General features: G+C 43.2%; 1 protein-coding gene across 1 annotated transcript in view; it reads right to left on the reverse strand.

Moving 5' to 3' along the window:
- The window catches only part of LOC137419374 (semaphorin-3A-like), a 282,479-nt gene that overhangs the window by 200,347 nt on the left and 57,640 nt on the right, over window positions 1-24,492 (reverse strand). Inside the window, exon 2 of the mRNA XM_078770189.1 lies at window positions 10,602-10,664. Coding sequence (XP_078626315.1) covers window positions 10,602-10,664 — 63 coding nt within the window. The remainder of the gene's footprint in view (window positions 1-10,601; window positions 10,665-24,492) is intronic.

Raw genomic sequence — 24,492 nt, forward strand, 5'->3', positions numbered from 1 at the left:
TGGCGAGGGTCTGCAATCTCTGATTGTTCATTCTTGTTGCTTTTGCAATGCATCCACTGCATCTTCCTCATCTGTTCAGGCTTTTGACCTGACTTCACAAACCCAGTAGGACCAAGATGGTGCATACAAATTCTAATGATTGCGGAGTTATGAACTTCCTTTTACTGAGTGAATGCAAGATTATTCCGTGAAGACGTCAGTGGGGATGTTGAGTTATAGAGATATCTGTGAGGTTTTGGCAATTAAGTCGGAGTATCAAATCCGCTTTCTAGAAATCATTTCCTCAAGCGAACCCGGAAAACGGACCTCAGAGATGACTGACTTGTATGGTCATGCCCTGTCAACAGCGATCAAAGAGATAGATGTATTAATTCATGACAACACAAGTCTCCTTTTGGTGCCATCGGTTAATCAGAAGTGTGGGCCTTGGAATAAATCTGCTTCAAAGTCTGCCCACGCCACGAGGTTGGGTTGCTCATTACTGCGAGGTGGCAGGTGAAGGGTGAGCGGGGAGGGCTCGGCAGCAGGACGGTCCTCGCGGCAGGGACGCTGCAATTAGACCGCCGCACTCGGCCTGATAATGGGACCTGCGGGGACATAGGCTTTGCCTCGCTCGGCATGCCACTGCTGTGTCTCGCCTGACAAGCCGTTAACAGACAGTGACTTTTAATTACCGCCATTCTCGTGGGCTCTCTCCTCTGCCTTTTCTTCAACGCACATCATTGGTGAAACAACCCATGCTAGGTCGTCCGGACCGAAGGTGGGCTTCCAGACGACCTAGCATGGATTTCATCAATGATGCACCGCTAAATGCTCGTTGCAAAAGACCACCATCTTAAGTTGAGCTTGCACAAGAGAAACCCTCGACAAGGAAAACAGGCCGTTTGGACATCCTCTATCTACGTCTGTTAAAACCCACGTACAATTATTCTCTTGACCTACGTGTACTTCTAACATCCGGGATATCTTTATACCGAACCCGCATACTTGGCAGGAGATTCCGTGTCGCCAAGATACCAGCCCATCGGTCTTGCTTCTCTCTGAGAAAGGCTTCATGGGATTTTTATGGCAACATGATTGCTGACATGACAGCTGCCTTTTTCCAATCAACTCTGCTGGGGGCAAACCCCAGAATAGACTGCTCAGTGGAGAGGATGCTAACGAATGAGCTATCCTGCTGCTTTGTTCATGCAATAATCAATGCTCTCCTCTTCTCTGTCGGAACACCAAATAATACATGCCAACATCTTGTTTTATCTGTAACAGATGTCTAATGAGATGTTGTAGCTATTTCGCTGTATTAAAAGTGGCAACTGTTTCCTGGAATATAAATATCGTGTCGGTGTCTTTTGGGGTAATGATGTTGTTAGTGTGAGAAGAATGGCAAGAAAGTGCTTTGGGATGGACCACAATGCATTGCGGAATACCCAGGATGTTAAATTTTATTATCCCGTGAGTGACGATACATCTCAGAATTTGAACAATTTATTTCCCGAGTTCTCCGGATGTTTGCGCGTCTCGAGATTGAACTTCCATCTGCTGTCTAATTCAACCATTTATAAAACTTTCTTTCATATCTAATGACATTCCTGTTCACCCTCAAACTGTCTTTTCAAAAGGACTGTTCCGTAAACCCTCCCATCTACTTTCTCAACAACTGTCTCGAAGAGGTTCAGCCACTCAAACTCCTGGGTCTCACTCTCAGCCAAGATCTCTCTTGGGCAAACCACATTAAAAAGTTGGCCTACAAAACCAGATGACTGGGCATCCTCCGCCGTGCAAACTCACAAGCTCCTATCCACCTACAAGGCCTTCATCCACAGCTTGATGGAGTTCTGCTCTCCCCTTTGGGTTGGCTCTCCTGCCTTACATCGTGCTCAGCTTGACGTCGTGGAAACTAAGGTCTTCAAGGTTATTTAAATCCCTCGTGATGAAGCTGAGTCTATGTGCCTATCACTTCGCCATCACCGACAGGTAGTTGGTCTCTCTGTCCTCTTCCGCCTCATTTCAGGTCTTGCACCCTCTGCCCTCCCCCTGCCCTATTCCCAAATTATCTGCAGGATGCACGCAGTCCACCAACAATCGCCTCCAAGTGAAAATGCCTAAATCCAGAAGCACTGCTCACCTCCACTCATTTATTCCTCTCTTTCCCACCTGTGGAACCACCTTCCACATTCTCTTCAATCCCACTCTTCTCTCCAGGTCTTCAACACAGCTCTTCACCACTATCTCAGGTAATCCCTCAACCAAAGCCATGATCTTTTCTACACCCGGAAAACCACCCCAACCCTCACAAATTGAAAGTCTCTGTCTACCTTCTCTTCTGCCATGTTGTTGGAATGTCCCCTTTCCCATGCTGTTCCTTTTGTTGTGCTGTGTCCTGATCAGTTCTGTGTCCTAGCTCTTTCACGAGCCTCGGCCATGTATTAAGAAAAAGACAAGTATCCAAGACCTGCAGTGCAATCAATATTTGCATGTAGTGATATAATTATTTTGAAAATTTAAGAACTTCAGGATGTGAGTGTTGGAACCCATCTGTGGATCGGTCCCATCGACCGATGGGTCTGACCCGTTTGGCGACCCATCTGTGGATGCACGAGAAATGACAATGCAGACCCATCGGCCGATGGGTCTGCGCCATCTGCGGATGTGTTGTTCACCTTGAAGGAATGTGTATGCATCAATGGTGGATGAGTTAACCTAACCCTAACCCTAACCCTAACCCTAACCCTAACCTAACCCTAACCCTAACAACCCTAACAACCCTAACCCTAACAACTAACCCTAACCCTAACCCTAACCCTAACCCTAACCCTAACCCTAACCCTAACAACTAACCCTAACCCTAACCCTAACCCTAACAACCCTAACCCTAACCCTAACCCTAACCCTAATTGAAGATTGAATAAAAAAAGATTGAATAATAATGATTGAAGAGCACCATTCTGTCAACACATTCCTTCAAGGTGAACAACACATCCGCAGATGGCGCAGACCCATCGGCCGATGGGTCTGCATTGTCATTTCTCGTGCATCCACAGATGGGTCGCCAAACGGGTCAGACCCATCGGCCGATGGGACCGATCCACAGATGGGTTCCAACATGAACACAAAGCCGGTTCTATGACTACTCCACTTCAAGAACCCAATTATGAAGCTGCTGCTTGAAATGCTTGAAGGAATCGTTTTACAATACCATGCTTTTGCTCAGAACATGAAAAGCAATGGGTGAAAACTGGAAAACCTCTCCTGCTGGAGTTCATGGTCGACCGCAATTCCCTTGGGACAATTTTAAACTTCACAAATAGGGATGGAGCAGAAGCTGGAGAAACTAGGTGTCCTGGTTCACATCATTATTGGCATGTGGCCATGCATGTGAGCTCGCCCGTGTTACAGGAGAACTTTGGCCTAAATAAGCGTGTTTCAGGAGATGTATCACTATTACTATCCCAATAACCTCAAAGGTCTAGACACTCGATCATTGTCCTTCGCTTCCCAACTCCCCGAGTACGGAAACACAAAACTTCACACTGCTTTCGTCCGTACGGTTTCCCGTCCTGCTGCAATTGCACGTTAGAATTGCAACATCCAGTGGCCAAATAGTCCACAACATTTCTAAAGATACACTTGGCATCAAAACAGTGGAGCTAGGAAGGTATTAATATGCAGTGAAAACGACAGAGAAGGTCTATTAGGCCGTCCTTTTACCACATCAAATAACAGGACCCACGGCAAAATCTCTTCCGTTCGTTTTCCAAGCTTCAGCTAGTGCTTTTGGGATGAAACAGAGTGCTCGTGTTGAGCTGCTTTTGTTGCCGACCTGAATGGTTGGATCCGCTAAGCCTCGGCCTATACATTGAAGGAATGCACTCTCCGGGCCCTCCATCGGACTCGCAAGTGTGCAATTCTCTGAGTATGCACAGAAGCTCGTTCATTCACCCAAACACTCTTCTCTCCAATTCCCAATGCCAAGGGAGCTATTCTGTAGCCTTTTCCAGTCCAAGAGAGGGTCAGCAACATGTAAAGGAGCGCAAGACACAGAGACTCATTATGAAGAAGATTACAAAAACCAGTGCACTTTGCAGGACCGAGCATTCTGCTTTCACTACAGAGGACGCAGTGTAAACTGCCATTTCTTTCCAGGATTTAGTCCAGCATTCATCGTGCGGCGCAACGAGAGAACAGTCATGTCGAATTGAGCAGATGCATTCCTTGCCCCCAGGAATCTCTCCGTTGTGGTCGAATTCAAAGAGGTGGAAACTCGATTGCATCCAGGCAGGTGAAACAGAAGTCGGAATTGCAAGTACGGTAGCTCCGAATGACACCGCTCTATTGTTAATTTGACTTCTGAGCTGTCTTGCATCATTCGTCAAGTATATGAACGAAGCAAATAAAAGGACTTTCATGAAGAGGCTATAGGGATGCCTTTCTCTGCTCGTCTTCCCACATTCGGGCTTTCCCTCGGGCCTCGTGTGTGCATGACGGGTCAATAGGGTCACTGTCCAGGTGCTCAGCGCCTCTGGCTGCCGTTCATCTTGGAGATATCTCAAGATTGTCTGCCCTGTTTTCAAAAGGGACTTACGTTTTTTCCTAAGATAGCACCTGATATAAATCATACAAGCTGTTGTCCTTAACTGCTAGGATGCGGGATTAGGATGGGATCTAATTCTACAGTAGAATCCATTACAAACGGTTGTTCCATTTCCGGAGAGGGAACATCACTTCTACCTTGAGGATTTCATTATACAGAGATGTAGCTCTTCTGGTGTGACGGGAGGTGCTTGAAGTGAGAGAATACATTCCGACCTCAGAGCCCATGAATTCCTGAAGGATATCTTTAATCAAAAGGATATCTCCTCTCTCAGAGTGCATTGAGAAGTCGAATGGACACATGCTGATCGTGCGAGGGAAGCCCAACACTATTTTCACTACCATTGATGCGTTACTCAATAAGCTCCTTGGAGACCGAAATCTATCAAGCCCACATGTTGCAAAAGTGTCCCGATATTTGTCTAACGTATGTGTGCGTGCGGAGAGGGTAGACGCGTGATGGGGATGCAGGCTGATTTTGAAGGTGAAACATCAAAACAAATTGAAGAATGAATTCTTAACTATTTTTTTTCACAGTTTCGAAGGAGGATTTGTAACACAATTCAAACGCGCGCACACACGACAATTATTGCAGACAACATGAAGTTATTTCCCAAAGCACTCTGGGTACAGAATCTTTATGACGTCATTTTCATCTCTGCACTCAGTGGGATAATTAAGGAAGGATCCCCTCCCTCCACCCCCCACAAATGCCTAGCAGTGGGTTTTGTCTGTGGTCTATGCAGGCGCTTCGAGAGACAGCCCAGGCCCCGAGGCAAAAACCTCGTGGCCCCCACCCTATGCTTTCTCTCTTTTATAACTTTTTAAGGAACTTTCTTTAATGAAAAACACTTTTAACTTTTTAACTTTTAAACTTTTTAAAAGGAGTCACTCTTATTTAGCCGTATGATCGAAAATAAAGGAGATAGCGGGACGTTTGGACCGATCGAGTCAATTCGCACCCTCGACTGTTGAACACGATTTCTCCATAAGATTGGCAAAAAAAATAAGTGAGAAGATGGTTAATAATTTTTTTTGGACAAAGAGGATACAAACCCATTTCTTTGTAAAGCACATTTCTGGTTAATAACCATTTTCTGTAAAGTTTGAAACTACCATTAACAGCGGTAAATGTTGTTTCATTTCCCGCAAGAAAGCAAAATCAGCTTTGCGGTTAGGGTGCTGGCTTGGGATCCTAGGATCCTGGGTTTGAATCCCGGTCGACCGCTGAATTAACGCCAGGGGGGTTGATTCAGCCTGTCAGCCTTCTGAGGTCGGCAAATTGAGTACCAGTTCACTGGTCGTTCCCTGTGAGTCACAAGAGGCAGCTAACAGGGTTGGTGGCAGGAAGAGCATTCGGCTGTAAAATATTGCTTCAAAAAGGGGACCACAGTGCCCAAAAAAAGGCCAACCCCTGCTCTGCAGGGAAAAATGGCCTCTAAAGGCAGTTCCACTGAGGGGTTTCACTGTACTGTTTAATAAAAAAAATTACAGGAGAAGCTCGGGCCCCTCAATGGATCCCGGGCCAAGAGGCAGCGACCCCCTGACCCCCCTCTCGACGCCCCTCTGTCTATCCCTTAATTTCTGAGTGTCAAGCAATGAAGCAGCACATACCATTTTAAAAGCCTTTGGTAGGAATTGGCCGGGGTTCGTACTACCGACCTCCCAGACTCGGAGCGGATGCTCCAACCATGATTTTACAAAGTCCCTGGACGACATCGATGGTTATGACCCCTCTGTGAGAGTCCACACGAAAGTGAAGAATTTAGTGAATTTCTGAAATGAATACGCTCGTGATTCAAGGTGTGAATGCTCTTTATGTGATAATGACTCTCCTGGGTGTGAGTGTCTGCCGAGTGCGAACCATGGACGTGATGAGTGCAGTTGCCGCCTTGTATGAGCCTTCAGCCGATTTGACCTTGTGACTTGCTTTGTCCACTTTACTTACTCCACAGTTCCTGAATCGTGAATAGATTCATCAATGTCTGGATATCATCTGCCAACTTGGCCTCTTCAGTTACCGGAATGAAAGTTCCCACCTTGTGTGTTGTCTTTCGTAAAACGTGAATGCCACTTTTGGTTATGTTTCTTGTGCATTTAGATATGTATTTGGAATATTGGCATTGCTCTTTGGTGTGGTATCAACTTGCACAAGGTTTCTACTAAAATGTGTAGCAGGGTAGTTGTTTTTCAGCTACCTCAGGGTACAACGTCCCTGCCCGATTCGAGTCCCTGGCTCCAGCTGACATTACCAGGTATGGGCCCCTTGTCCAGTGTCAGGAACCCCCAATGCCTTGTAGGGTAATTCTCTTTCAGCTAAGGTTATGAGATGGGCACTCCGATATCAAACCACGCCTGAAGGTCAGCCTGGGCAGCGCTACATCATGGATATATGTGCCCATGAAAGTCAGTGGTGGCACCCATTTAGTCATCACTGCACAGCATCTGCAGACAGCTGTGTCCACTACGGATATCAAGGGCAGCCATCAGCATACCGACAACCTGGCCAGTCTGCTGCACCTACAGTCACGTGAAAAAGTAAGTACACCCCATGTAAAGTTTTGACTTTTTCAACATATTTCAACATACAGCTATTTGATCTTCATTTCAACAATATTGATAGATAAAGGTGATATAATATAACAAGTATCATGAAACATTTACATTTTGTAGTCCATTGTATAATTTAAATAAACATAAATGCAAATTTCGCATGTGGAAAAAGTAAGTACACCCCTACATTTATCACTTCTTCAAATACCTAAAATTAGAATCAGGTGCACCAGCTCAGGTGCAAATGATTAGAAGATCGTTAGAGAGGATCTTGGAGGAACCTGTCTTATTTAAACCTCAGACATTTAGTTTGGTTTGCTCTTTGTTGTTGAAGTGTGCGGTATCACCATGCCTAGATCAAAAGAGCTCTCTGAGGCCTTCACAAAGAAGGTTATAGATGCCTACGAGTCTGGGAAGGGATTTAAAAAGATCTCCAAACAATTTGAAATCAATCATTCGACTGTCCGGAAGATCATCTACAAGTGGAGAAGATTCCAAACAACTGCCAACTTGTTCAGGCCAGGCCGCCCCAGCAAGTTCAGCCTGAGGGCAGACCGCAAGATGCTGAAAGAAGTCTCTAAGAACCCCAGAATGTCATCACGGGACCTACAGGTAGCTCTTGCCACTGTTGATGTCAAAGTGCACGAGTCTACCATTAGAAAGACGCTGCACAAATTTGATCTACATGGGAGGTGTGCCAGGAGGAAACCTTTGCTGTCCAGAAAGAACATCAGGGCAAGACTAAAGTTTGCCAATGAACATCTAGGCAAAGACCAGCACTTCTGGAACAATGTGCTCTGGACAGATGAGTCAAAGGTTGAGCTATTTGGCCACAGTACCAGAAGACATGTTTGGCGAAAACCAAAGACAGCATTTGACCACAAGAACCTGATACCAACTGTAAAGCATGGTGGTGGAAATATTATGGTTTGGGGCAGCTTTGCTGCATCAGGGCCTGGGCAGCTCACCATCATAGAAGCCACTATGAATTCTTCATTGTACCAGAGGGTGCTTGAGGATAATGTGATGCCATCTGTTGGAAAGTTGAAGCTCAACCAATGGTGGACCTTGCAACATGACAATGACCCTAACCATACCAGTAAATCCACCAAGGAATGGCTGAAAAGAAAGAAATGGAGGGTTCTGGAATGGCCAATTCAAACCCCGGATCTATATTCCAACGGGATGTTGTGGGGGGGATTTGAAACGAGCTGTGCATGCAAGAAACCCCTCAAACATCGCACAGCTGAAAGAATTCTGCATGGATGAGTGGGTAAAAATTTCTCCCAGTCGATGTCAGAGACTGGTAGACAGTTATAAGAAACGCCTACTTGAGGTTGTTTCTGCCAAAGGGGGCAATACCACCTATTAGAGCCAAGGGTGTACTTACTTTTTCCACATGCGAAATTTGCATTTATGGTTATTTAAATTATACACTGGACTACAAAATGTAAATGTTTCATGGTATTTGTTGTACTAGGGCATTGCCCGTACGTGGGTGCCCGTTCCTTGCCAAAAAAAAAAAAAACGCTACCCGTACGCTCTACCCCGCCCGTACGCCCGTAAACAAAAAAAACAACGCTCTTCGCTTCCGCCCTTCGCTCTGACTGAATTGGGAGAAATAATGCGCATATGAAATCGAGAAATTATTATTTTCTCCGGAAGTTCCTTTATCCTTCCTTTATAGTTCCTTTATCTGTCAATATTGTTGAAATGAAGATCAAATAACTGTATGTTGAAATATGTTGAAAAAGTCAAAACTTTACATGGGGTGTACTTACTTTTTCACGTGACTGTATGTACATCAGACTTCGCTTTGCATTTACTGCACCTGCAGCCAACGATGCTCATAGGAATAGAGAGTGGGAGAAGGATAGCGCACACCTCTATCACTTCAATCGCTTCTCTGTGCAGGTTTTTCCCTTCATTGGCACCTACTCTCTTGCTCGCAACCCACCTTTATACAGCCATCGCCCAACGCACAATGGCCAACGAAGGGAAGAGATTCGTCAAAACCGAAGACTCACACCATCATCATCACCATCACACAAGATATTGCAGGATGTACGACCTGGAAGAGGATGATCTCACTGGAGGCTCAGCTCGTGGGTTCACCTGAACGCTACACATGACCACACTATAGGTCAGAAAGTGGGTGGAGAAGGCACCTGGCTTGGGCACACTATGACAAAGAAACTCATTTACAGGAAATAGGCAAAGAACATCATCTTATGCATATACGTACTTCATTATTCGGGGCTAGGGTTCTGAATTGTGAGATGAAAGTTAGATCCCCATTCCTCATGCAGATACCTCTTGGAACTCTTTCCAAATGTTGTGCGAGACATTTTGTTAAATAATAAAATGGTGTAGTAAAGTTTGAAAAACGTAAAAAAGGAAAGTAACGTCTTGTAAAGTCGTGTAACGTTAAAAAAAGTAAAATCTTGGGTCTCACAATCTGCCATGATCTTTCCTGGGAAAAACACATTTCCAAGCTGGCCTCCAAAGCCAGTCGCCGACTGGGCATTCTCCGTCGTGCGCAGTCCTTCCTTGGCACACCTGAGCTCCTCACCACATACAAGGCTTTCATCCACAGCTCAATGGAATACTGTTCTCCCCTCTGGGCTGGTGCTCCTGCCTCACACCTAGCTCGGCTTCACGCTGTTGAAACCAAAGCTTTCAGAATCATTGGAATCCCCCGCGATGGAGCTAACTCCGAGGGCCTTTCACTCACTCACCGCAGGCAGGTTGGTGGTCTTTCTGTCTTCTACCGACTCCTCTCCGGCCTAGCCCCCCCCCCCCCAGCCCTGTCTGTGCTCTGCCCCCCACGTACTCCTACAGGTCGCACAAGATCTGCTTGCAACCCTCTTCTGGTGAAACGGCCAAAATCAAGACTCTCTATTCACCTTCACTCTTTCATTCCTCTTTTCTCCCGCCTCTGGAACAAACTCCCTCACTCTCTTCATTCGCAGTCCTCCCTCCAGTTTTTTAAAACGTCTGTTCACCAACATCTCTTATTCTTCCCCCATCCAAAACCTTGATCTTTTCTACCCCGCTAATTCATCCCAGATCCACGTTTCTGAAATACCAACTTCTTTCCTGGAAGTCCTAGCCCTGCCCATGTGTTTTTTTTTATACCTCTCCCACCCCCAACCCCCTTCCCACGCCTCCTCCCCCCAAGCCCTCTCCCTCCTACAGATCTCCCGATGTCCTTGCTCTCAAATGTTGTACTTGTGTGCTTCCCCCTCTCTCTCCCCATCTTGTCTCGCACTCCCTTTATTTTGTCTTATGTGTCCGTTTGTTTTTTGGCATTAATGTTAGCTCTTACACGAGCCTAGATCTTGTATACAAAAAAATAAATAAATAAAAAATGGAAAACGATTAGTGATCGTATATCATTCACAAAATTTGGGTGAACCACCGGTGTAAGCATGCAGCAAAGGAAAGTTGAAAATCACCTGCTATGTCGATGTATAGCAAGCGAAAGTTATTCCAGCCTCCACCTCGATTCGTGTAAAGACCTGGAAAAGGAAGGAAGGAAAAAACACAAGTTAACAATGATAGCCATAAGAGTTTAAACGTCTCAGCAGAACATCTGAATGAATTTTCCTTCACTGGGGGAATGGAAGATTGCACTCAAACAACATACACGGGGCGGAAAACAAGCAGCGGACAGACCGGGATAATTTGATTCAGGTCTTGTACGTCAACCTGGACCCAGTCCCAGTCGGATTTGGGTTACATAAGAACAAGCGCGTCACCATTAGTCTCTCCAGCATTACATGCGTCCCAGAAATTACGGATATCCATCTACATCGGTCTGCAAGAACAACCAGTGATGCAATAATTCGCGTGAGTGGTGGAACTGAAAAATGGATTGATTTCTCCCATGTAGGTGTTCAAGGTGAAAGTGTACGGAGTTGAATTAATTTTATAGCTTCATCCCAGGTCGGTTGGGGTTTTAATGCTAAGTCAATCAGTTGAACGGTTTGTTAACATTGCTTAGCACTCCATACGTAACTTGAGGAATGTATTTTTTAGAAGTCGGTCGTCATGAAGCCATGCAGAATATTTTCTTATTTTTTTCATCCCCTGCCATGGCCTAGTATTAGTTTTTACAGTTTAAACTTGCTGAAATATTTTCACATTCCCCTCAAAGTACACACACACACATCTAACTATATATACAGGGTGGTTCAAAAAGAGTGATACAACTTTAAACGTTTATTTAAAAAGAAACCGAAACCTCCGGAGCATGAACCAGACATTTCATGAAAGACCATGACATGGTATTGTCTATCACTGATTGCTATTGCAGAAAGTCACTGCTTGAGATAGTGAGAGCCCAAGGTCTGAAATTGGCATTTACGCAAAATCCTTGTAATTGACGTTCTCAATGTGTGCCCCTCCGCGGTTCTGACAGGCATCGATCTGAACCACGATCCTGACTGAGGATGAGTCGATCCTGACTCCAAAGTTCTGTCCAACTTTCCTGTAGGTCTCATGTGGCACTGCCTGGTGATAGTCTGACACCTCCTGCTTCAGATCATCTAGTGTGGCAGGGCAGTTGACGTAGACAGAGCCACTGGCAGCCCCCCAGAACCAGTAGTCCAGAGGGTTCAAGTCTGGGCTATGGGGTGCCCAGTCATGGGTCGTACCCAGGGCAATGAGGCTCTTTCTGAAAAGCTGCTGCAGGAAAGTGATGGTGTCACCAGCTGTATGCAGGGGTGCACCATCCTACATGAACCAAGTCATGCTGAGCTGGTTTGCGGTGACCCTTTGGGCTAGATCATGATGGAACTTCTGGAGCACGGCCAAGTAGCGCTCACCATTGATCATCACTGTCCTGCTGTTGTCATTCTCAAACCAGTAAGGCCCTGGCTTTCTCCATCTGGCATTGAAGGCGCAGAAGCATGTGACCTTAGGCCCTTTCAGGTACCTCTTAGTGATCTCCTCTGGTGGTTCTGTCCCCCAGAAAATGTTGTTGTTGTTGATTTAGTCTCATACCACAGAGCCACCACTTTTGTCTTCTGCTCCACTGTCAATGGCATAGTTGAGCGACGGAGCTAGAAATCTCAGGGAACAAATACCACGATAACACCACCAAAACCTGAAGAGGAAAACGGTATAGGTCAAAAAACAAAGAAATGGCAGGAAGTCAAAGGTGTATAAATCTCTTTTTGAAACACCCTGTATGTATGTGTGTGTGTGTGTGTGTGTGTGTGTGTGTGTGTGTGTGTGTGTGTGTGTGTGTGTGTGTGTGTGTGTGTGTGTGTGTGAAAATTGCATGCTTGGGTCAGGGTCGCCCAGATAGCTCAGATGGCAGAGCACTGGTGCGGTTCACTGGAAGACCTGGGTTTGATTTCTGGTCTGGGCATGTAATTTTTTCCCACATATGTCAATTAATATATAATATGAATGTATATTCACCCCCGTATCGTATCACTGTATAGTATCACCCCGTATAGTATGACCCCCGTCCTTTATAAGCTTCACTGGCTTCCCATCCCCCAGAGAATCCAGTACAAAATCCTCCTCTTGACCTACAAAGCCCTCCATAACCTGGCCCCATCCTACCTGACTGACCTCCTCTCCAGACACACTCCCACCTGCAACCTCCGCTCTGCTGGTGCCAACCTCCTGTCCCCCCCCCCCCATCCAGACCGAATTTAGATCCTGGGGGGACAGGGCCTTCTCCATCGCTGCTCCCACCCTCTGGAACTCACTACCTCACACCATCAGAGACTCCTCCTCACTCACCACATTCAAAACATCACTCAAGACCCACCTGTTCAACACTGCATTCAACATTTAACCCACATCATTTAACCCCTGACTATCTCTTCTCCTTCTCCTTCCTTTTGCTTTGATTATTTACCTATTTATTTTTGTCTTTTTGCACTTGTTTTTTGTACTCTGTCAAAGCGTCTTTGGGCGTCTTGAAAAGCGCTATATAAAATAAATGTATTATATATATATATATATATATATATATATATATATATATATATATATATATATATATATCCACTATATAAGAGAGATGTCTGTGTGTGTGTCGCCATTTTTCTCAGAGATGGCTGAACGTCCACAGAATCTTGTTTCTCACAGTCTGAGAGTCCTTTAGGTGCTTTTTTGCAAACTCCAGGCGGGCTTTCATGTGTCTTTCACTGAGGAGAGGCTTCCATCTGACCACTCTTCAATAAAGCCCAGATCGGTGGAGTGTTGCAGTGATGGTTGTCCTTCTGGAAGTTTCTCCCATCTCCACACAGGATCTCTGGAGCTCAGCCAGAGTGACCATCGGGTTCTTGGTCACCTCTCTTACCAAGGCCCTTCTCCCCCGATTGCTCAGTTCCGCCGGGCGGCCAGCTCTAGGAAGAGTCCTGGTTGTTCCAAACTTCTTCCATTTAAGAATTATGGAGGCCACTGTGCTCTTGGGAACCTTCAATGCAGCAGAAATTTTTTTGTCGGCTTCCCCAGATCTGTGCCTCGACACAATCCTGTCTCTGAGCTCTGCAGGCAGTTCCTTCGACCTCATAGCTTGGTTTTTGCTCTGATATGCATTGTCAGGTGTGAGACCTTATATAGACAGGTGTGTGTCTTTCCAAATGTTGTCCAATCAATTGAATTTACCACATGTGGACTCCAATTAAGGTGTAGAAACATCTCAAAGATGATCAAGAGAAATGGGAGGCACCTGAGCTAAATTTCAAGTGTCATAGCAAAGGGTATGAATACTTATGTAAATGTGATATTTCAGTTTTTTCTTTTTAATAAATTTGCAAACCTTTCTAAAATCCTGTTTTCTCTTTGTCATGATGGGGTATTGAGTGTAGATTGATGAGGGAAAAAATGAATTTAAACGATTTCAGCATAAGGCTGCAACATAACAAAATGTGAAAAAAGTGAAGGGGTCTGAATACTTTCTGAATGCACTGTATATACACAATATATGAAACTATCTTGAGTTCTCCAAGTTTTAATTCATCAAAGAATGACTCAACGTTTCGGGCAGCAACACGCAATAAGATGTGCTCTGCTCACCTTTCTCAAGAGGTGTGTTGAAAAGTAATGCCTCATATTATTTTTCTCCAAAACAGGAAGAGAGGTTCAAATGAAATGAAGACAGATACTATCATCATTCTTTATTCTCCCCAGGTACATATTTAATTCTCAACATTGTCACCACTGCGGTCTGCACGCTTCTGGCAACTTTCAAGTTCGAAGGTGTTCCTTAAGTTTGGGTAAGAGATGAAAATCTGACTGAGACCAGATGGAGCTTGTCATCCTTTGTGGCAGTATTCCATTGACAATGTCTTTCTCTCAGGATATTAATGGTGCACCAACTCTCGTCTCTCATCTCCAGTCAGTCATTCAAACTCTCATCTCCAGGGCTTCACACTTCACAGCACCGACAACATCATGCTGTCCTCCACCATCTTGACCAAGGTAGCACTGAGACATTGTGTTGGATTCATGAAACTCTGCACTCTGTGGTGGAAAGAATTAATGTGTAGACTGTGCTTTGTTTCATATGAATATCTTCATGTGTTTTGGAGAAAAAGAATAGGAGGGATTACTTTTCAACACACCCTCGTCTCGTCTCGTCTCGTCTCGTCTCTTCTCTTCTCTTCTCTTCTCTTCTCTTCTCTTCTCTTCTCTCTCTTCTCTCTCTTCTCTTTCTCTCTCTCTCTCTCTCTCTCTCTCTTTCTTTCTTTCCCTCTCTGTCTTTCTACCTTTCCCTCTCTGTCTTTCTACCATTCCCTCTGTATTTCTACCTTCCCCTCTCTTATCCTTCATTAGTCTCACCCAGAGGGGTTGTGAGACTATTGTAATGCTTCTATCTGTCTGACCGTGTCCATGTCTTTATTTTTGCTTTATATTTATTTCTTTTCAACCATTTTGTCTGATTGATGCGAAACTTTAAAGAAAGGAGGAACTCCCCATGGAGAATATTTTATTGATAGCATTGACGTCATAGGTCACATGGTCTGATAGCCATATTGGACTAAAAGAGAAAAATTCGACATCTTCTCTGAAACCGCTCAACGAAAAAAATTGAAACTTCGCATATGTCATCAACTTGCCATGGGGTATATAGAATGATAACAATGATGTCATCCGTGAAGTGGTTCTCCAGCCATAATTAGTTGAATCAAAATCCTTATCCGAAAACTCGGAAACCTCATATGTGATTGAGTAATTCAATTTATGATGTCACCGGTCATGTAGTCTCACTGGCATATTGCATTGAAAATAAAAGCGTTAAAAAAATCTTCTTCTCCAGAACCACTTAACAGATTGATGCGAAACTTCATACATATGATCGACTAGCCATGGGGAATATATTTTGCATTTTTTTTATATTCCTCTTCATTGACGCAATTTTGCTTTGATGTGCACAAAATTGGTTGTTAAATATACTAATAAATAATCAATAAAGCTACAGATAATGGCAATGTATGTATAATATACGTATTCAGATGGGTGCATGGACGATACGGGTATTTTGGCAATAATAGCAGTGGGCCATAATAGCATGTTCAGCTAACCATGGAATCTTAGTTCAAAATGAGCGCGCGAGGCGAGACGAGCGCTGTTCTAGTTCATCATGAAAACTTACAGAAATCCCATTTAAAAATAATCTTATCAGCTGTCGTGAAATATTTTTGTAAAATATTTTTTTCTGTAGCATTTTGGTAACGTTTGCAAAACTGAATGTGTGACCTTACGATTCACTCGTCGTGCTATCGCGTTGACCATATTCAAATCAAAGTTCTAAGGCTTTGGAAGAATTCACAGCAAATGTTCACACAAATATATTAGGCAACTAGAACGGCACTCTTCGACGTCATGACGTCGACTGATATGCCTTCGCCCACATTATTACATTATAATAATATTTGTACCAAGTTTGATTTAAATCCATTCAGCTGTGCCCAAGTTAGCACATTTTTACCTGACATGACATCTGATCTTTGACCCCAAAATCTAATCAGTTAATCTTTACATCATTATTCATATCTGTACAAAGTTTGAATTAGATCACTTCAGCCATTCTCAAGTTATAGACCGATTACAGATTTGACATTTTACCCCAAAATCTAATAAGTTAATCCTTTATCATTATAAATTATCATTATATCATTATATTATTCATTATAAATTATTATTATCATTATCATTATCATTAGTTATCATTATAAATAGCTGTACTAAGTTCGAATTAGATCTCTTCAGCCGTTCTCAAATTATGGACCTATTACAGACTTTGACCGTTGACCTTTGACCCCAAAATCTAATAAGTTAATATTTACATCATTATACATAGGTGTACGAAGTTCGAATTAGATCACTTCAACCGCTCTCAGTTTATAGACCTATTACAGACTTTGACCTTTGACCTCTTGACCCCAAAATCTAACAATTTCATCTTTACATCATTCTACATAAGTTTACCAAATTTGATAAGAATTCCATCACTGGTTCACAAGTTATCACGGTAACAGTATTTTTTAACCTAACATGACCTCTGACCTTTGGCCTTTGACCTCGTGGCCCCAAAATCGAATCAGTTAATCTCTACCTCATTATACATACCTGCACCAAGTTTGACTCAGATCCCTTTAGCTGTTCTCAAGTTATGGCGGTAATGAAAACCTATCACGGACGGAGGGACGGACAGCCGGACGGACAACCTGAAAACATATTGCTTCCAGCGACTTTGTCGGCGGGGGCATAATAAAAGATAAGAATCAATAAGAAAGTCAAAAATGAATAAAACATTCAGATATTTTGTCGAGACAGTCCAAGAAAGGGTGGTATAAATGGTAATAAAAGCAAACCAGCTTCTGTCTTACAAACAACCTCCGAGTTTGGGGCATATTTGAGGGGTGGAGGGCAACCCCTCCGTTTTGGAACATTTCACAGCAATAGATCAGGTAAGGTTCCCAAATAGGCAAACGAAAAGCAAAACAGTATGTACATGTCAAAAGGGGTCACACAGAGGAGGGATACGTGGCAGAAGGTGCTGATGGGTTGCTCGTGTGAAAGACTCCAGGGAATGAATGGTACAAGACTCTGAGTGTAGGGGTGAATTCCAGAGGCAGGACAAAAAAAATAAAAAGGAGACTGAGACAAATGAGTAGATCGAGCTAAAAACGTTGGACTTATGCACAGACCATTTTGTTTAGAGTGTAGAGTTGTCGGTACTTGATGATATGATGCAAGTGGAAGGGTCTTAAAGGCAAACTATTTCTGGGTACCGACTCTATGTAAGGTGTTTCCAAACAATGAGTAAAAAAGATGAGGAAAAGCAAAACACAGCAGGCCCCAAAATCCATGTAGGTGAATTTTGAGGGACGTTCGGCCAACTTTAATTTCCAGGTAAGACAGATTTGTTGCAGGAATGTGGGCCAAGTGCCTTGATGCTCACTAGGTATACGAACCGGTCCTGCGCAACGATGAGTAGGATGCAAAGCAAATATTTTTTCTCCCATTTTTGACCTTTCTCAGAAGTTAAACTAAACGCAAAAACTCTGGAATGTGGGGAAGTCGAAAAAGTTTGCGGAGATTGTGCAGTTTGTGGAGATGCGGTTTCATTCACTGAAGGATATTGAACTGAGTGTTCCATCTGCGAGCAATGATTGGTGGACTTAATGACACCGGGTTATCTCCGGCACCCTGAACAAATTGCAAATTACAAATCTGAGCTTCTGGGTTCTGAACTAGTCTCAGGAAAATGATCAGATTGCAATTGGAAATCAATCCGATCCATTCAGCAATGACCTTCGGCGAAGGAGATATATCTGCCTGCCAGAACATTGCGGTTTACTTGAATGCCCCAAGGACAACTTGAGATGAGCATGAGCATGCTATGAAAAGTCGTCATCACCACCAATCACTCAAAACAAAACAAAAAAAATGAAACGAGTCAACAGACACAATACAAAAGTGTGACTCAAGCTGTAGTGGCGTGCAAATGAATGGTGACCGAGTCTCGACTCCATAGGTATCATTGAACATTGGTCCTCCAGGTATCACAGCAATGTTTCCCGGTGTGTAAATAGGAAAAAATGATGCAGTATCAGTGATATAAACAGGCGGTTTGCACTTGCATAATAAGATCTTTACTCAGAATTCCAGACCAATTAGAGTGTCCCTTCTTACTAATGATGGACAACATATGTGACGCTCCAGTAATGAGGGGAGTAGAAACAGTGGAACCAGCGTGTAATACCGCTTCGACAGCTTGGCACAACGGACAATTTCATCTTGGCAGCCTCACAATGTGCTGATGAATTATTAAACGGATATTCTATTATCTTAACCTCTCACAGGAGCTGGTGACGTCCTGAAAACAAGCGGTTTGAGCAAAAGTACGAGTAGAATCTTCAATTTCTCGTTTCATACATCCCTGCGGATGTGATAGTTATTCATGAATAATTCGGTGGAAAATGATTTTGCATTCACATGACTTTGTGTCAATCTATAGATAAAGCGGTGAAAACTTTACAAAGTTCTGCAAAATATATTCACTTTTAGGAGGGTGTTCGAAAGTTCTACAAGTGAGATAATCACAATGGTCCAAGACTTGCCAAAGTTGAAAATTAAATAAATCATTCCGACTTGTGTGTTGGTAGTAGATATGGTAAATTGTCTAAATAAATAAATAAATAATGCCGAGTTGTGTGTTGCTGGTAGATATGGTAAATTGTATAAAAATAAAATAAATAATTCCGACTTGTGTGTTTGTAGTAGATATGGTAAATTGTCTAAATAAATAAATAAATAATGCCGAGTTGTGTGTTGCTGGTAGATATGGTAAATTGTATAAAAATAAAATAAATAATGCCGAGTTGTGTGTTGGTAGTAGATATGGTAAATTGTATAAAAATAAATAATTCTGAGTTGTGTGTTGGTAGTAGATATGGTAAATTGTATAAAAATAAATAATTCTGAGTTGTGTGTTGGTAGTAGATATGGTAAATTGTATAAAATAAATAATTCTGAGTTGTGTGTTGGTAGTAGATATGGTAAATTGTATAAAATAAATAATTCTGAGTTGTGTGTTGGTAGTAGATATGGTAAATTGTATAAAATAAATAATTCTGAGTTGTGTGTTGGTAGTAGATATGGTAAATTGTATAAAATAAATAATTCTGAGTTGTGTGTTGGTAGTAGATATGGTAAATTGTATAAAAATAAATAATTCTGAGTTGTGTGTTGGTAGTAGATATGGAAAATTGTATAAAAATAAATAATTCTGAGTTGTGTGTTGGTAGTAGATATGGAAAATTGTATAAAAATAAATAATTCTGAGTTATGTGTTGATTATAGATATGGTAAATTGTATAAAAATAAAATAAATAATTCCGAGTTGTGTGTTTGTAGTAGATATGGAAAATTGTATAAAAATAAATAATTCTGAGTTATGTGTTGATTATAGATATGGTAAATTGTATAAAAATAAATAATTCTGAGTTGTGTGTTGGTAGTACATATTGTAAATTGTATAAACGAGACATAAATAATTCATAGGAGTGTGTTGCTCATAGATATGGTAAATTGTATATTAAAAAAAAATCCAATTTGTGTACTGGTAGTTGATATGGTAAATTGCATAAAAATATATAATTCCAAGTTTTTTGTTGCTTGTAGATATGCTAAATTGTGTGTATATATATATAACAAGATCGAAAGTCTAACAGCGGCGCAGCCGGGCTTGTAAAATATTATAAACCACCAACGTACATGCTTAGCTTTTTAACAGTTGCTAATGCTGTTTATTGCATTAAACAAAGAAATTTGGAGGAATCCCGACATCCCTGTGGTAAGTTTTACTTACAGAACTGAGGGAAGATCTACTGTAATCGATATACCCCACAAGGGTTGGAGGTGTGCTCATTTACCAAGCAGCTAGCTAGCGCTTGCCAAGCCAGCCGTTCCTTAGGGGGTTTTGAAAGGAGTGCTTGCTCGAATGCTTAAACCACTTGGCGATCTCTCCACAAGCACCATGGTAAATGAACACACACCCAATGTTCTTGAGACCCGACCAAGGATCGACTGTAATCTATGTACCCCAAAGAGGAATGACCCTTCCTGCCACTCCCGTCGTGTACTTGTAAAGAGCAGGTGTACTTGTAAATTAAAATGTTGGTCGGTGGACTCAGCCGTCGTAATGATATCAAAGACATAATGACGTAACGGACACAAAACTGCTGCGACTTTAATATGTAGAAGATGATTTATTTTAACTTCCAGTAAGTGTGAAGTCACGACGAAGGAATTAGTTTTACGATTAGATTTACTATAATATTATCGTTACGTTATCATTATTTCGAAAATGATATTACTATCAAAAAACCGGGTCAAATTCATTACTTCTGCGTTATTAATATTAGTGCCGAACAACACTTATCATTGATTCATGAACCATACATCGCTTCAATCCATTAACTTTCCATTCACGACATTGGGATTAAAGTTTTATATTATTATATTTACGATATTATTATTATTAATACAAAAACGATAATACTGAAACGATACACGACTGTATTAAGAAACCTGGGTTTAATTTGTCCAAAGCAGTCCGAAGGTGAAGCATGAAGCCTAAGGCCTATAGGTACCATATTGTTGGAAGAGCCGTAACGCCGATGCTTTCGATATTTGATGGTCATTTTAACAATCGGTTTGTTGGTGTTTCACACTGAATGAAAAATGTAAAGGTAGAGAATAGCGATTGTGATATTATGACAGGTTCGACGATATGTTCGGCCTGAACGGCATGTAAATCAAAATGGCGGTGTGTGGAAAGTCAGCCGCCGTACCGCCGTAAAGACATCAGACGTAATCACATCACCCTGTCATGTGACTAGATCTGCAGCTCTGATTGGTATACGTTTGAGGGGACATACATACATACATACAGACGGACAAACACTGTTCTAGACAGCTTTGCCCTATGGGCTACGCCGTAAAAATTCCGAGTTGTGTGTTGCTAGTAGATATGGTAAATTGTATAAAAAATAAAGAATAATTCCGTGTTGTGTGTTGCTAGTAGATATGGTAAATTGTATAAAAAATAAAGAATAATTCCGAGTTGTGTGTTGGCAGTAGATATGGTAAATTGTATAAAAAGTAAATAAATAATTCCAAGTCGGGTGTTGGGAGTGGAGATGGTAAAGGGTATATAATAAATAAATAATGTTCCTGACTATCATGTACTATTCTTTCCCGTAAATGTCTTTAACTTCCCAAAGTACCATATTGGCGCCGATCCCAAAATCATTTGACAGATATTATTCCATACATGTGCCGAATATGAAAGAAATTGCGCCAGTCGTTTTCGAGTAGAGCTTCGGATGAACGGACGATACCCAAAACAAAAGCAAACAGCTACTTGGTCAATTTGTTGGTAGTGCAGAAGATGCTAAATAGAAGGTAACTACATCCTAAGATAACAAGTAGTGTAACCTGGTGTGAAGGATTCTTCAAGAAGACCGGACCACTTGCTACCCACGACTAGTCCAGACAGGAATTTCTAATCTGTTCAGGATGCCGGCGATAACTCTCCTACTCTTCACAAAGGACACCGTGGGATCATTAATGTCCACCCACTAATGACACCAGACAGGATGCCCCCATTTAGCGTCCATCTGAAGGACGGCACACACCTTGATGAATCGTCCTGCCTGCGAAGCACCGGGATGACAGGTTATAGTGGAGCCGAGATTCGAGCCCAGGCTTGACAGGTCAGAGGTGAGTTTGCATACCTCTAGGCTTTCATGCTAGCCCTGATATACATATACATACACATATACATATACATACATATATATACATATACATATACACATATAAACACACCAGCAGAAGTAGCCGGCATTGCCGGGCGGGGGAGGGGAGGAGGGTGAGGGGAAGGGTGGAAGGGGAGGGCAGGGGGGGAGGGGAGTGGAGGGGGGAAGGGAGAGAAGGGGAGGGAGGGGGGGAGGGGAGTGGAGGGGGGAGGGAGTGGAGGGGGAGGAGGGGGATGGGAGGAGAGGGGGGAGTGAGGGGAGGATGGGGAAGGGGAGGGAGGAGGGGAAGGGGACGGGAAGGGAGGGGGGACGGGAGGGGAGGGGGGGAAGGGGAGGAAGGGGGGAAGGGGACGGGAGGGGAGGGGAGGGGGAACGGGAGGGGAGGAGGGGAGGGAGGGGGTTGGGGACGGAAGGGCAGGGGGGATTGGAGGGGAGGGGGGAGGGAGGGGAGGAGGGGAAGGGGAGGGAGGGGGGAAGGGGACGGGAGGGGAGGGGGAGGATGGAACATCACGTGATCGCTCTGAGCGAATCAGCGAGCTGCTCTGGCACAGGCTGAGATTCAGTGTATAATGTTCCTCGCTGAAATGCGCTAAGTTAAATATGAATTAAAAATATGGATCTCGTCATCGGAGGTCATTTTTAGGTAGGCCATGTCCTTTGAGGGCCCAATGGCCATGTCCATGCCAAAAAGCAAGTACGTGAGCGAGTCTGGTGGTGAGGATGGAACATCACGTGATCGCTCTGAGCGAATCAGTGAGCTGCTCTGACACAGGCTGCAATTCAGTGTATAATGTTCCTCGCTGAAATGCGCTACGTTAACTATGAATAAAAAATATGGATCTCGTCATCGGAGGTCATTTTTAGGTAGGCCAAGTCCTTCCCAGGCCCAATGGCCATGTCTATGCCAAAAATCAAGTACGTGAGCCTCTCCGTTTAGGAGTCTATAGGTAACACACACACAAACTGTGTTTTATTTATATAGATACATATACACATACATATATACATACATATATACACACACATACACATATACACACACATACACATATACATATACATACACACATATACATATACATATACACATATAAACACATACATATACACATACATATATACATACACATATACATATACATATACACACATACACATATACATATACATATACATACACATATACATATATACATCAATACATAAATACACAAATACACATACGCATACAACAACAAACCTCAACAGGCATTTTAAGGCCATTTTCCATGCAAGAGCGGGGGTTAGGCTACATACGCATACACATATACATATACATATATACATATACATATACACATACACACACATGCACATATACATATATATATATATATTGTTACTGACGTGGCTTAGATGTTATTTACCGAGCGGTTTGGTATGACCACGTCTGCACAAGTTACCCGATTATACCCGAACGTTGACTAATCGCGCTACGCTAGGTCAATGAAGGAAAAGACACACGGCTGGGATTAAAATGACACGACACCATGGATACGGTTCTCAAGACCTCCGGAGGAGATTATATTCGTTCGGAAGGTCAGATTACAGGGACGAGAGGTACAGCATAGAAAGACAAGCACTTAGACACAATCTTATATTAACCCCAACAGACGACAGATAAACGGGACAAAAGGCTGACTCACACGGGGATTGATGGCTAGGAAAGGCAGGATCGATGGCTCCAGGTGCACCTGGGCTCAGGGACAGAATCGACTCGGTCCGGTCCAGAGATGCGGGAGGTCTCACAGCGCTCGAGGTGGCGTCTTGTCGTCTCAAGCTGGGGGCGCATCTCACCTCACATCCGGTGAGTCGCTTCGTATATCCGGCGGGGAGTGACACGCCCTCGGCTCGTTAGCTCCGCCTCGTGGAATCGGCACGTTGCTTCTCATTGGGTGCGTGCGGGGGGTTTACCAGGCTCCGCCCTTGACGAGGAGCTGACAGCCAGCCCCTTCGTGGTAACCCCGTGGAGCGCATGGTCATGGCGGCTAACCGAGCTGGTGGGAGGACGCACACTCCCCCCCGCGCGCCGTGGTTGTAGTTGTTGTTGTAGCTGTAGTTGTTGTTGTTGTTGTTGTTTGGGGAAGAAGATGGAAGGAGGTATGGGAAAGGTCCTAAACTCACTACTGGTGCCATATAATCACATTCTGGTGCAACGAAGAGTCATAATTAATGGAAACGAGTCCTTAACTGACATAGACTAAGAATAACTAGCAAGATGTCCGAAAGTTGTCTACGTGTGATGCGGTGGACCTGGGCACGACATTTAATGGGGGAAAAAGGGGAAGGTCGGCTCTACTGATTGTTGTTTACAGACAATGGGACTAGGGAATGGGGGATTGGGGATAGTTGGGGAGTATTGGGGAAATAGGGGAATATTTACAAGCGGATATGGAGGCCAAATTCCATATTCGCAACAATATATATATATACATATACATATACATATACATATACATACATACACATATACATATATACACATACGCATACACATACACAAATACAC

This window comes from Myxine glutinosa, chromosome 1 (genome assembly GCF_964187855.1).
Source record: "Myxine glutinosa chromosome 1, kmMyxGlut1.1, whole genome shotgun sequence".
NCBI classification, from domain to species: domain Eukaryota; kingdom Metazoa; phylum Chordata; class Myxini; order Myxiniformes; family Myxinidae; genus Myxine; species Myxine glutinosa.